This window comes from Phyllobates terribilis, unplaced genomic scaffold (genome assembly GCF_046119375.1).
Source record: "Phyllobates terribilis strain yellow unplaced genomic scaffold, ASM4611937v1 Scaffold_11__3_contigs__length_659146591, whole genome shotgun sequence".
In the NCBI taxonomy this organism is placed as follows: domain Eukaryota; kingdom Metazoa; phylum Chordata; class Amphibia; order Anura; family Dendrobatidae; genus Phyllobates; species Phyllobates terribilis.
Window position 1 is genome coordinate 165,504,834 of NW_027362771.1, and position 15,067 is coordinate 165,519,900.

At 44.2% G+C, this 15,067-nt stretch overlaps 1 protein-coding gene across 1 annotated transcript in view; it reads right to left on the reverse strand.

The window, feature by feature from the left end:
- The window catches only part of PTPRR (protein tyrosine phosphatase receptor type R), a 315,415-nt gene that overhangs the window by 177,206 nt on the left and 123,142 nt on the right, over positions 1-15,067 (reverse strand). The window contains exons 3-4 of the mRNA XM_073651783.1: positions 13,599-13,712; positions 9,729-9,884 (exon numbers count right to left, since the gene is read on the reverse strand). Coding sequence (XP_073507884.1) covers positions 9,729-9,884; positions 13,599-13,712 — 270 coding nt within the window. The remainder of the gene's footprint in view (positions 1-9,728; positions 9,885-13,598; positions 13,713-15,067) is intronic.

A 15,067-nucleotide genomic window follows, 5' to 3' on the forward strand; every position in this document is an offset into this window, starting at 1 on the left:
GCGTACCATGATGGAGAAGGACACTTCGGGTGGAAGAAGTTGGAAGTCCTGCTACGTGAGCGATTCCACTGGGTTGGCATGAGGAAAGCAATCGAGAGATGGTGTCAAGAATGTGGTTCATGCAACCTGAGATGGAAAGACCGTGATAGCCAGAGGGCTCCCCTGCAGCCCATAGTCACCAAACAACCACTTGAACTGGTAGCCTTGGACCACGTGAAGCTAGCCCCAAGCTGGTCAGGCTATGTCTACACTCTCACCATAGTAGACCACTACTCCCGGTTCCTGGTAGTAGTGCCAGTGAAGGATCAAACGACTAAGACGGCAGCCAAAGCGTTTCAACAACACTTTTGTCACTCGCACAGTTACCCTGAACGTTTGCTTACCGACCAAGGCACAGCCTTTGAAGCAGAAGTGTTTCAGGAATTCTGTAACTCGTACGACTGCAAGAAAATAAGGACGACGCCGTATCATCCCCAGACCAACGGGTTATGCGAGAAAATGAACCAGGTAGTAATAGACCTGTTGAAGATGCTGCCTGTTGGAAGAGCGTAGCCTGTGGCCAGAGAAGTTACCGGATTTGGTAGACCTATATAACCACATCTCGGTGAACTCCACCAACTGTACACCCGCCTACCTGATGAGGGCAAGACCTGGCAAGTTACCCATTGACATGGGAGTTTTAACACCTCAGACGACATCACCAGATGCAGACTGGGATACGGAGCGGCAGCAACAATACCGCAAGGTGCAAGAATGTGTAGAGAGAAGTTTGTCCCAGGCAAGACAGAGGCAGGAAAGAACTTATAATCAGCACGCACCTGCAGTTCCCTTGTTACCTGGAGAGCAGGTACTCAAAAGGAAGAGACGAGTTCACAAATTAGACAATCAGTGGGAGGTTGAGCCATACACCGTCTTACCTTCAAAATTCGACAACACCAAGGTATGCCTCATCAGTAAAGATGGAGGAGAGACTTCGGCGGCAGTCTCAAGAGACCACCTAAAGATATGCCCTGATCAATTGAGACACCAAGGGGAAGACCAAAACAGCCCCCGGCACACAGAAAAGGTGGAAGAGACGGTCCAAACCATCCTTGGAGAATTTCCCCGGTCTTGGACGCAGGTGAACCAAGCAATCGTGGTACCTGTCCTGACCTTTCCACAAGTACCCTTACCAGAAGCCGCAGAGACTCTAGAACAGCTGAGAGACCAGACGGCCCCAGCAACAGATGCCACAACTGCAGTGGAATGAGTGAATCTACCCCCCTGCTAGCGGTGAATCTGTCAGTCCCATGGTGAGTTTAGGAGTTCGCAGAAGGCAATCTGGTATACCAGTACTACGTAGGTCCACAAGTAGCGTAGTGAATAGTGCACCCACCACACCAGCGGTAGACACTAGAGACCTGGGTAGGTCATTAGCAATAACTGTACTGCGTAGATCAACCTGTAGTACCAGAGGTCAGCTCCCTGCCCATTATAGGGACTAAGGTGTAATAAGATAATAGTGTATATGTGTATATATAATTGCAACCCTTAAGCATGAGAGCCTAGAGACTTCATGTAAGAACTTTTAAGCAATCGTGAGTGTATATAGTTATTATATATATGGACAAATGGACCACAGGACTAGATGTGGTCAGAACAATATTGAGTAAAGTTAATTGTTAGCCTTGAAAATAAACCGCAGGCGTGGCCGAAAACCAGGCCCACCGACATAGTGCCCTGAAGCCACGCCCAAGGATGATACACGATGTGGGTTAAGGCGGTTCCCACCAACCAACCTTCAGGTACCCGGAAAAAGACAATTCCAGGATAGCAGCGTAAAGAATAAGCGACGCAATGACTGCTCCCAATTTTTGTTTGTTTTTTGTTGTTCTGTAAGTTTTGCCTTTTTCAGACCTTGTAAATTTTTGGAAAATAAATCGTTATTGTTGTTAATTGTTTAACTCTAAAGGTGTCCTCAGTCCGGGAGTACTGAATTTAACTAGGGGGGAATGTGGCACCCCAGGAGTTCGGTTGCCACATTGGCATTGCCTCCCTCGCAGGGGGTGATGCCATGCCTAGAAGCAAGGAGGGGTCCCCTTATCAGGTAACACCAGCATCCAACACATTTCCTGGCTCCAGACCAGAAGGGGGAGCTCTAACCCGGGTTTCAGTTTAAATTGGAACTTGGAGGCGGGGCTTAGAAAAAGTCGGATGGAGTGAGAAAAGTCAGTTGGAGACAGGAGAGCGATGAGGGAGAACCTGAAGAGGGGAGCTGTGACCAAGCTCGCCCCAGAGAAAAGCGCGAGAAACCGAACACCAAAGTCCGTGGTTGTCCGGGTACTGAAGTCCCGGCAGCTAAATCCGGAGGGCAGGAGACTGCAGTTCTCCTGGCCCCACCAAATGCCCGGAGGCTCAGTAGCATACTAGAGCCCGGAGCCGCCACGAAGGAGCGACACCTGAAAAAGGCTCGAGCTGCCAGCCATACGGTCGTGGATTAAATGATTGCTCAGGAAAGAGGGCCGAAGCATAGCTTTAGGCAGCAGAGCCAAAGAGGACAGTGCAGAAGGAAGGCCTACAACTCCTCCTGGCGAGGTGGATCCCCAAATGGCTTCTAGGCCGCCTGGATCTCCATTACCTTCTGTTACCAGTGCCCCGGTCTACACCATCAAACCTCAATTAAAGGTAGAGGAAACCGCCATCCAACCGTCATCTGGTCATTATCTGCACCCTCAGTCCTGCACCCCAACATCTACAGCCCCCCTACATAAACCGTACCGGTAGCCCCGGGGACCCGTTCTACTAGTGGGGAGCAAATCCGTTCCAGCTGCGTCACCAACGGCCCCAGCGATCTCTTTCAGCAGCGGCGGCCACCTATAGCCGCATACCACTGGTGTCGTCACAAAACTTTTCCCCTAAACAAACTGTCCTTGCTTTTTAATGACCGCCTAGGGCCCCAGACCGGGTTACGCCCCCGTGACAATCCCAATGAACCGATCAACCCGGTGGCGAGTACCCCACGGTCCTAGTGGGTGCATCAAGACAATAAAGGGAGTAGGGGATAATGTGTGAGGAGACAGTATGAGGAGGGAGTAGGGAAGTGTGTGAGTATTCAGTATGGAGAGCTAGAGGGAAATGTTTCAGGAGATAGTATGGCGAGGTTTGGAGGAATGTGAGAGGGGACAGTTGGTGGGGATTTGAGAGGGGTCAGTGGTGGAGTGTGAGGGAACATTATGGGGGAGAAATGTGTGAGGGGATAATATAGGGGGGAGAAAAATGTGACGAGGGCACAGTAGAGACTGGATAGTGTATGTGTGTGAGCAGTACAGAGAGAGGAAGCATGTGGGGACAGAATGCAGAGGGGTGAATTGCGAGCAGGGGGCACAGTATAGAAACTGGGCAGTATAGGGGGATACAGTGTGAGGGGACAGTCTGAAGAAGGGGCCCAGTATTGAAAGGAGAGGGCAGTGTGGAGGACATGTATCATAATAGGGACAGTGTGAGAGTCATATTTTGTGCAGAAAGCACAGTGAGGGCCAATTGTTCAGAGGCACAGAGTAGGGCAGATGTTTTTATTCAGGAGCATTATAATCACACTATTATTTTTAAGCGCACCGTGTCAGAATGTGCTGCAAAAGACCAGAGAATAAAGTAGTCTGCGGAGTTGAGCTGTGAATATGAAAAGGCATCATGGTGTCTGGACAAGATAGAGAAAAGAAGAATGAGAATGAGTCTAATCAAAGAAGATGTCACCTATAAGGTACCTGGATGTAAATGTTTATTTGGATAGTGACTATGTCTCATCAGTACTGTGGTTCCTGTATGGTCTGTAGTTTGGTGATGGATGATAACAACAACTCCAGGACATCCCGGGAATTGTAGGTTCATGTGATACAATTGTGTATGGGGTTTACCTGACAATACAATTGAAGGCTGTACTAAGCTTGGTGATGCATTCATGTATTAATGGTGGTTCTGGTGAAGTACTTTTGTACTGTATTTAGCTCTTGTGATGTATTTCTCTATTCTTGGAGGTTCTGTTGATGTATTTATGTACTGATGCTGGTTCTGGTGATGTATTTCTGTACTGATGGGAGCTATAGTGATGTATTTCTGTACTGCAGGTGGTTCTGGTGATGTATTTCTGTACGGCTGGTGGTTCTGGTGATGTATTCATGTACTGATCATGGTTCTGATAGTGACTGTGATGCTGTATTTCTGTACTGACAGGGGTTCTGGTAATATATTCCTGTGCTGTTATTGGTTGTGATCCAGTACACATGTAACCATCCATAACTTGTAAGATTACGTGATTCATGGCTTTATTAATAAAGAATTGTGCCATCTGACAAGTTAGGCTACGTGCCCACGATCAGGAACAGTAACGATTTGGATGCAGCGTATTTTCGCTGCGTCCAAAACGCTGCATTCTAATTACCGTATTTGTGTTTTAGTTACATGCGGATATACCGCATGTAATAACATTCTATGGTGGAAAATACGCTACAGAAATTCACCTGCTGAGGCTTGTAAGCCCGCACTGTGGGTGAGTTTACGCAGCGTTAAATAGAAGAACAGCGGGCATGGGATTTCTATAAATCCCATCCACTGTGCCTGCAATGTAGAACACGTTTTGGACACAGCGCAAATCTGCTGCGTCCAAAGCGCTGCTATTCCTGATAGTGGGCATGTAGTTTTAAGGGTTACTATATCTGTATTTATTTTTAAAGGAGTTATCCAGGTTTGTGCTGAAAGTCTGCAGTCAGCCTATGTGATTCTGAATCATCACAGCACGTGCACTGCATGCTGTCAGGATTCTCCTGTGCAGAAGAGAGGGGGAGTTCATGTAACCGCAAGTATGTAATTTGCATACATGTGGTCACATGCCGACTAGACATGTGCTTCATTGCTCATTTCACTTTTTTTGAGCAAGGTCGCGCATGTCTAGTCAGAATGTGTCCAGAAGTATGCAAATGTCACATTAGCACATCTGCTTCGGTGCAAACAGCTCCAATTCCAGGGCGACCCAACTCTGCTATTGATGAACACACCATCCAGCAAGTGGAGGTCGCCATTTTGGAAAATTGCCGCGTAACCATTTGCCACCTAGCCCAAAATGTCAAGATTAGTGTGGGGTCCGTGGAAAAAATCATCCAAGACCATCTTCATATTCTTAAGGTATCAGCTCGCTGGATTCCCCAGCTGCTCTCAGCTTTCCAGAAGCAGGAATGAATCAAATGCTCTCAGGCTCTATTGACGATGTTAAATGGAAACCAGGAGGACTTTTTCAACAGACTGATCACACAGGATGAAAGCTGGGTCCATCACTATGATCCTGAAACTAAAGTCCAGTCGATGCAATGGAAGCATCATGACTCACCGCCTCCAAAGAAGGCACGTGCCCAACCCTCGGCAGGCAAGGTCTTGCTCACAGTATTTTGGGACCAGCATGGAGTAGTATTGATGGATTTCCTAGCGAAGGGTACCATGATCACTGGGGCATACTATGCTTCACTGCTGCGGAAATTGCGGGAGGCCATCAAAACCAAGAGACGTGGCATGCTCACCAAAGGTGTCCACCTTCTGCAAGACAATGCACCTATTCACAACTCACATGTTGCCCAAATGGAAGCATGTTCCTGTGGCTTTGAAATTCTACCGCATCCCCCTTATTCACCCGACCTCGCACTCTCAGACTTCCACCTCTTTCCAAAAATGAAGTTATTTTTGAAAGGCAAGCATTTTCCAGATGATGAGACTCTGATTTCCGAAGTCACAACGTGGCTTTTGGAGCAACCTGTCGACTTCTACAAGCGAGGTGTTTATAGCTGCTTAAAGAGATGGGAGAAGTGTGTTTCTAGGTGGCACCTATGTAGAGAAGGACTAATCACGGTGCCAAGTTTCATTTCTCTCAGTCCAAAGGAAGTGGGTCAGGGGAAATCTTTAATGAACGCCCCTCGTATCTGTAATCATGGCTACGTATGAAGCCATAATTTTCAGACTATCTATTCTAAGCTGGTGTTTCCTTTTTTACTTTCTCAAGTGCTTAGTATGCCCTATGGTGGATGGTCATTGAGTTTTGGTGAAGAGTTATAAAAGAAATTTTCCATTATAATGTGTACTGCTACTGTCAATACCAGAAATGTCATTGTATGGTAAAGGCGGTAATTACAATGTATTTCTCAGGAGGCATTGCTCTGTGTATTTATACCCTGTTGCTATGTTTCCTCCGTGTGTATTTTAACGTAATACTGGATGTTATGTGAAATCTAGAATGAAAAGTATAAGCATGTTATATACCTACCTATGCTCAATGATGTGGTTTAACTGATAGCAACCATAAACAAATACAGAATTATTTACCTTTATGTATCAAGAAGGTGAGGTTCTTATATGATGTAATCTAAATGTCTGTAACAACTATTACAGAACTCATGAATAGGATTATTTCTTTCATCATCTTTGGAATAATAAATCCCAAAAGAAAATATGTTTTTACATTTTATATTTAGCCCAAATTCTATATACAACATGACATGGTCACCACTGAAAAGGCTGGAAGATGTTCTCACAGAGCCGCTTTCCATGCAAGCTCATACATGGGCTTCCTAAATGGGGGACCCCTCTCAATAATATTCATATTCCCTAATAGATACAAACCCCTCTATTGATTCTGGAAAGTAATAATTTTTTCCATCTCATTGCCCTGAGGATCACAAGCAGATAGGTGGGGGTCCAGGTCCTTAGACATCCTCTGATCACTCAAAGACAAGGGGGTGCACAGCTCAGGAGACAGGAATGCATAGTGTCTTCTTGACAGTGCATGCAGACCGAAGTACGGATACAATAGAAAACACAGGCTATGTAAAAAAAGTCTATGCTTCCTATTGAATCCACTCTGCTCTGTATGCTAGCTCAACCACAAACTGTGCCCTTCTGTCTCCTGAGCTGCACACCTCTCACGGAAAGGAGGTTTGAGCGATTGGTAGGGATCTCAATAGCATGGCCCCCACCAATCTACTTGTAATCATTAGGGAAATGAAATGTAACCTTATTGGCACCCTGAGATCTTGATTGTGTGGTCCTGATGTTTGCCATGGCAGGTAACAGCCAAATAACGGCCTTAGAGTCTGCCGGCTATAGCGGCCTGTTCAGAAGTTATCAAAATTTAGGTGGTAAAAATAAACTTTTTCATTCCTGTCATGCCACTTTCCATTACTTCCTGAAAAGAACCAGAAGGGTTAATGAACTACCTGAAAGCAGTTTTGAATACTTTGAGGGGTGCAGTTTTTAAAATGGTATCACTTTTGGATGGTTTCCAACATACAGGACCCCCAAAGTCACTTCAAATCTGAACAGGTCCCTAGAAAAATAATTTTTGTAAATTTCCTTGAACAAATACTGCTACATTTTAAACCTTCTAAAATGCTAACAAAATAAAAGAACATTTTACAGATGGTGCTGATGTAAAGCAGACATGAGGGAAATGTTATTTATTAACGTTTTGTGTGGTATGACTATTGGGATTAAAGGGATAGTCATTCAAAGTTTGAAAATTGCAATTTTTAAAACATTTTTGTCAAATTTCTGATATTTTTGTAAATAAACGCAAAATATATCAACCTAAATTTACCATTATTATAAAGTATCATGTGTCACAAAAAAACATTCTCAAAATCAATGGGATATGTTGAAGCATTCCAGAGTTATTACTACATAAAGTTACACTGGTCAGATTTAAAAAAATTGGTCCGGTCACTAAGAGGTTAAAATCCAAACTGCTTGACCATTATCTCCACCAACATCTTCTGTTGGGGTCCAGTCAGGAGGCCTCCATGCATGTTAGACTGTTGGCTGATCCTGCCAGGTTCTGATGACTTTAGTGTAATGTTGGGCCCGTTAGAGAAATAATAGATGAATCATCTAATGCACACATGTCAAACTCTGACCCGTGGGCCAAATCTGGCCCGCAGGCTGATTATATTTGGCCCGCGACACCAGAACCACCACCCCTATGTGGGGTCATTATTCTGTACGGAGCACTATGTGGGGCCCATTATACTGTATGGAGGACTATGTGGGGCCCATTATGCTGTATGGAGGACTATGTGGGGCACATTATACTGTACAGAGGACTATGTAGGACTAATTATACTGTATGGAGGACTATGTGGGGTCTATTATACTGTATGGAGGATGATGTGGGGGCCATTATACTGTATAGAGGACTATGTGGGGCCCATTATTCTGTATGGAGGACTATGTGGGGCCCATTATTCTGTATGGAGGACTATGTAGGACCCATTAAACTATATGGAAAGCTATGTGGGGCCATTATATTGTTTGGAGGGCTATGTGGGGCCCATTATTTTGTATGAAGAACTATGTCGGGCCCATTATACTGTGTACTGGTTGGCCCGCGGCTTTGTCCAAGTTTTTAATTTTAACCCTCGGCGAGATAAGATAATGTCAGGGGAGAAAAGAATTTCAACATCAGATCTATTTATTCTTACAGGAAGTCAGCCATTGAAGAAATGTCTAGCAGTGGTTTAAGGTCCGTTTACATGGACCAAACAGCATCATGGTACGACCGCAGATAGGTAAACTTTTAAGGTACCGTCACACTTAGCGACGCTACATCGATCCCGACAACGATACGACCTGACAGGAATCGTTGCTGCGTCGCTATGTGGTCACCGGTGAGATGTCAAACAGTCAGATCTTCCCAATGACGCAGCAACGATGCGGCGACCCGTAGCGACCTGTATAACGATGCACGCCTATGTGTTTCTGTGTCTGAGTCGCCAACGAGGTCATTGGTAAGGTGTCAAACACACCGATGCATGCTACCCAGCGGGGCTTCAACGATCAAAGAAATGTGCAGACCATTCCGACACGACCAGTGATCTCACAGCAGGGACCTGGTCGCTGGTAAGTGTAAAACGTAGCGAGATCGGTTCTGAGGTCGCTGTTGCGTCACAAAACTTGTGACTCAGCAGCGATCTCGCTAGCGATCTCGCTTAGTGTGATGGGGGCTTTATACAGACCAAAGCAAACAATGCGCACTAAGCGATCTAGTGTACAGGCTGCCATAGTTCTCAGCAGTGAGAATCCTGTTCACACAAGACGATGCATCGCCAAGAAGGATGATCTTTTACACTGCGCAAAAGATCACGTCACCTTATGAACAAGCATTTTTCTCGTTCATCAGGTGACCGGCAGCCTGCTTACTATGGCAAGATAATCGTGAAATGAGCCTTTTTAACAACAGTCATTCATAATTAGCTTACAGTGTAAATGCCCCTCTACGCTGCACTTTCCATGGAAAACACAATGCATGCTCAGCTGAACCAGCGTGTGTGTATGGGAGTAATAGCTGATCTCCAAATAAGTGTTCAGCTAATTGCTATCTAATGTGAATGGCTGAAGGTGACAATTTATGCCCCAAAATTAAGTAATAAATATATGGTAATGCCGGTTTTCACGCATCGCTTCTTGTAGACACATATTCCATACAAATATTCTATTATTTGCTTATATATGAAGAAACTAATTAAGTAAAAATGTGTTTTTAAGTAAATATAAAAAGTGGTTTAGAAATTGATGACGTTTGATACACATTATGTGCACACTTTTGACGTGCAAACAGAATCAATCGTTTTTTACCCTTTTGCCTATCTTTTTCATATAACCTCATGTGTAAAGTAATAGTTACCCATACACACATTACTACAGCATAGGAGACTTACCTCTGGAGAAACCTCAGTTATTCCAAAATGGGACAATCTTTGGTGCAGTGTGTGCAGATTGAGTGAACGTAGGACCTCTGCGGATGGCAGAGTGTCTGGAACACCTATTTTTCTGTTTAGTGGAGAAATAAACAGCTCAACACAGTTCTTCTTTCCCTAAGTAAGAGAAATATGACTTAGCTTCCTTTTTGTCTTAAGCAACTGTTCATAAGACACAGCAATTACAACATACATAAGTGATAAATTATACATAATAGCACAGTCCTTTATAATCTCAGATGTGGTTGGTTTGCAGTCAGGAAGTATTTATTAGTTCATAAATGTCAAATAATAATAATTAAAAAAAAAAAACATTTTTAGTACTATTAAAGAAGTAAGTTCTTCCAGATTGAGACATACAAGGAACTAAGTAAAACGTCAAGACCAGAGCATGTCACTTTCCAATGGAAAGAGGAAGTTATGGGAATTATCACAGGGTCTTTGTATGAATTGGATGCAATGAGCAAACAGTAGAAAACAAAATTCTCTGCTCTCTCTGCACAATTACTGTACATACAATATGTGGCAGACATAACAAATCTCCTCCCAATAATAATTAAGGCAGGGGCGGACATACCGACGGTGCAGACGATGCAGTTGCACCGGGCCCGGAGATGGAGGGGGGCCCTAGCAGAGGAAGCTAATGAGTGCAATCTGTCCAGCCGCTCGGAACCCAAGACTCCAGGGGGCCCATAGACAGATTGCTGTCATCATTAGAGGTGTGCCGGGCAGGGAGCGATCCTGCAGCTCCGCTGCCTATAGTAGCAGATGGCCCATCCTCAGCTTCCTGCCCTGCTCTCTGTATGACAAGCAGGCAAGCGCAGAGTGATGAGGTCACCCCGCTGCGCATGCTGGGATCATTTAGAAAGTGACTGGGACCGGAAAGAAGGCGAGAGAAGCGATGCGGTGGGGAACGAACGGATAGGTGAGTCTTCTTCCCAACACACAGGAGGTGGGGAGGAAATCACAGAGGCTTATAGCAAACAGTGAGGGGGGGAGATGGTGAAAAAAGGTTATGGTGAACAGTGTGGGGAGATGGGGAAAAAAAGTCTTACGGTGAACAGTGGGGGGGGGGTGACAGAGGCTTAAAGCAAACAGTGGGGGAGGAGATGGTGAAAAAAGGCTTATAGGGAACAGTGACAGGGAAATGATGACAAGAAGCCTATAGTGAACAGTAAGGGGGGTGGATGGTGACAAGAGGCTTATAGTGAACAGTGGGGGGTGTTGACAAGAGGCTTATAGTGAACAGTGGGGGGGACGGTGACAAGAGGCTTATAGTGAACAGTGGGGGGGGTGATGACAAGAGGCTTATAGTGAACAGTGTGGGGGGGGATAATGACAAGAGGCTTATTGTGAACAATGGGGGAGGGGATGGTGACAAGAGGCTTATAGTGAACAGTGGGGGGAGGAAGGTGACAAGAGGCTTATTAGATTCCTCCCTCACCCCCAATTCAATAGAAGGCCCTGATAGAGTAGTCTCCCACCCCCAATTCATAAAGATGTTATCAGAGTCTTATAATGAATTGAATGGTGGGAAAGGATGCTGTCAGAGACTTATCATGAATAGGGGGTGGAGCCCATTATACGGGGATTTATAATGAATTTGGGGGTGGGAGAAGACGCTATCAGGGACTTATAATGAATTAAGAAATGGAGTAGGATGCCAAGTACCTGATCGAATCCTCCCACACCCACCAATTCATTATAAGACCCTGATTACTGCTTCTACCACTTCCCAATTCATTTTGACACTATCAGGGACTTATAATGAATTGTGGGGGGAGGAGGACAGGGACTAAGGCTATGTGCACACGTTCAGGATTTGCAACAGAAAATCCTTCTGCAAATCAGTATGTGTTGGCAAGAAGAACAGTGTGTAAAATACACGTTTATGACGTGTTTTTGTTGCTTATTTTCTGAAACAAATCCATGCTGAAAAAATGCAACATGTGCACATAGCCTTAAAAAATAGCCTTTATTTTGAAAAAATTAAAAACATGAGACCATAGTGCAAATAAAAGCGTACAGAGGCTTATGCGTTTCGGATACGTAGATCCTTATTCATAGCATAATACAATGTTGAAATGGAAAAACTTTTAAGGCATATGGAGAAAGTAGCCGCCCACTGACATCACCTGTTCAGAAGCTCAATTACACATGAGTCCAGAGTCTCAGAAAACTCAGTTTAACCCTAAATGAACTGACTGTTTTTTTTCCCTTTTAAATAGAAACAGTCAGTTCATTTAGGGTTAAAACTGAGTTTTCTGAGACTCTGGACTCATGTGTAATTGAGCTTCTGAACAGGTGATGTCGGTGGGCAGCTACTTTCTCCATATGCCCTAAAAGTTTTTCCATTTCAACATTGTATTATGCTATGAATAAGGATCTACGTATCCGAAACGCGTAAGCCTCTGTACGCTTTTATTTGCACTATGGTCTCATGTTTTTAATTTTTTCAAAATAAAAGCTATTTTTTAAGTCAATTTCACGAGTTGCTGGATAACTACCCGTTCATCACTGCCTAATGTCTCCCAGACGGGGATCTTTACAATCCGAGCACCGTGCCTCATGAGGAAGTGGGCCGAGCAGGCTGACCCAGGTGAGCTGAAATCTATTTTTTTGTACAGCACATAGCCTTAACATGAATTGGGGCTGAGTAACAGTGACTGATTAATGTATATTTATTGGATAGTGAAAATTATAGTTAATGGGGGGCACAGCGCTGGCTTATGCATTTATATTTTGAATGGTGCGTGGCTAATGGTATATTAATGGTGGTGCACATATTTGTACTCAGGGACGCAGTGTGGGTTTTTTTTTATTCAGGAGATACAATACTGTATATGTGACCTTGTTATTTTTAGGGCTGCAGTGATCAGTCTGACAAGACGAGTCATGGCTGGGAGATGTTGACATGAAGGTCTGACCAGATGGAGAAGAAACAGCAGAAAACGGCACTCATCAGACAAGACGTCAGCGGTCACTGGATGTAAGTATTATTCTGTATCTGTACTGTGTGACTTGGAGTAATTCTGTAGTTTGTAGAACAACCTCCCTTAGGCTACATTCAGACATTGTGTGATATGTCCATGTGCTGCCAGATTTTATCGGTTGGCACACGGACTCCGAGTTTCATAGATCCATTCACATATCCATGAAAATCACAGGTCCGAGAATGAGATCTGTGAGACTCAGAACACGTCTATTTCTGATCCGATTTTGAGAATCAGAATAGGACATACTCGTTGGGTCTAAATGTTCTCCGAGAAAAAATCAGGCAGCACACAGACACTTCACATATATAAAGGAATGTAGCCTTATTATGCATCACACAGTCCATTAGTTCATAGTGTATGTTCTAGTTACATATAGTGTCGTCCTTAATCACATAGTTTCCTCTTTTATTATATAGAACACCATCCCTTATTATGTAGTATATTCTCTATTTATGTATGGGGCAGTCCCTTATATAGTAATAATATTATATTGTATATTTCATTTTATATCTAACAATACAGTGTGGTATGTATTAAAGAGAGATCGCTGTGAATAACAAAAATAATGATAATACACTTTGTTAGTGATGATACTATACATAACTATGTAATAATGAGACAACACTATACATAAAAAGAGAGGATGCTATGTAGTAAATAAAATATATATATATATATATATATATATATATATATACGGTATATATTATACACACAGACAGTATGTATCATCTGTAGCTATGTCATAAAAAATTAGGGCGGCCCAGACACAGTTCTTGCACAGGGGCCCCAAACTGTCAGTGTCCGCCCCTGAATTAAGGTATACTGCTCTTACATTTAGGCGATTGATGTGAACTTGTTGTGGCATGAGGCCTAGAGCCGCAGCAACTCCTTGGCGAAACTTCCGAAGCAATGTTGTATTTAGCTTGTTAACATCCATTTTTAACATCTGAAAAAGAAACAGAACGACTTGGTTATAATCATCATAATCACTAGGCATCACTCATTCAGCGTCATCATCATGTATAGACTCCCAGGAATTATGTACAAAAGCAAATATTGAGGGCACAAGAATTACAAAGAGTGCAATGGTATTGGTAATAAAGGGTAAGGTAGCGCAAACACTACTACATTTTGGTCCTGATTTTACAAACTATTAATTGTAATATCTAGGACTTCTGTGAATGCTGAATCTAAAGAGAAAACTAAAGAGTAAGGCTATGTTCACACATCATGTTTTTTTTGCATCACAAATCTGCCGCAAAACCTGATCTTCAAGGGCATTTTGTTCAGGATTTTTCTTGCAGTTTTGGTGCTTTTTTTATGCATTTTTGATGCATTTTTTTCACTGTCTTTCTGTCTCTTTTTATGCATGTACATCAATTTCTGTGAAAGAAAGAAATTCATTCTATTTTGGTATCAAAAACGCTGAAAAAACGCTGATACAAATTTTGATGCGTTTTTTCAGCGTATTTTTCACCACAAGTGTTGAGCATTTCGATACTGAAATATCGGGTATCGGCCGATATTCGCGGTATTGGAATTCCGATACTTAATTCCGATACTTTTACAATATCGAATACCGGAATCGGAAGTTCCCATAATGCCTGCGCTCTGCAGTGTCTCTGAAGGATGACAAGCTGGATGGCAGCGCTCAGCTGCTATCCAGCCTGTCATCAGAATGCCATCCCAGCGTGGGAGAATTCTCCTGATTGTTTAAAAGCCGGCGGGCGGTAAAAAGCCGCCGGCTTTTAAACAATCACACAGCCCCATACTGCTTCCCCGCAGCCTCCCACCCCGATCCTCTGCTCCCCCCATCCTGATCTTAACTTAGGACCGGGTGGGGAGCGCAGCACCAAGGAGCGGGGAGCGAAGGACCCGGGCGGGGAAGCCGGCAGTGAAAAGACTTCACCGCCGGCTTTCCCGTTCTGTGCTGCGCTTTCCCGCTGGTTATTTCAAATGAACAGCTGAGGTATCAGGTGATGCCGATCAGCTGTTCATTTGAAGTAGCCGCGGTGCCCTCAGAGGGTTCATGTGAGTTCATGCTTGAATGCATGAACTCACATGAACTTTCCCACGGTCGCACAGGTCAGCCTCACCTCCCAGACCATCAGACCCGTCTTGATTAGTCTGTGCGATGTCTGCGAGTGTGTGCGGGGTGTCTGTGCGATGTGTGCGGGGTGTCTGTGCGATGTCAGCGGGTGTGTGCGGGTGTGCGCGGTGTCTGTGTGGTGTCTGTGCGATGTCTGCGGGTGTGCGCGATGTGTGCGGGATGTCTGCGGGTGTCTGCGTGCAGGCAGACAT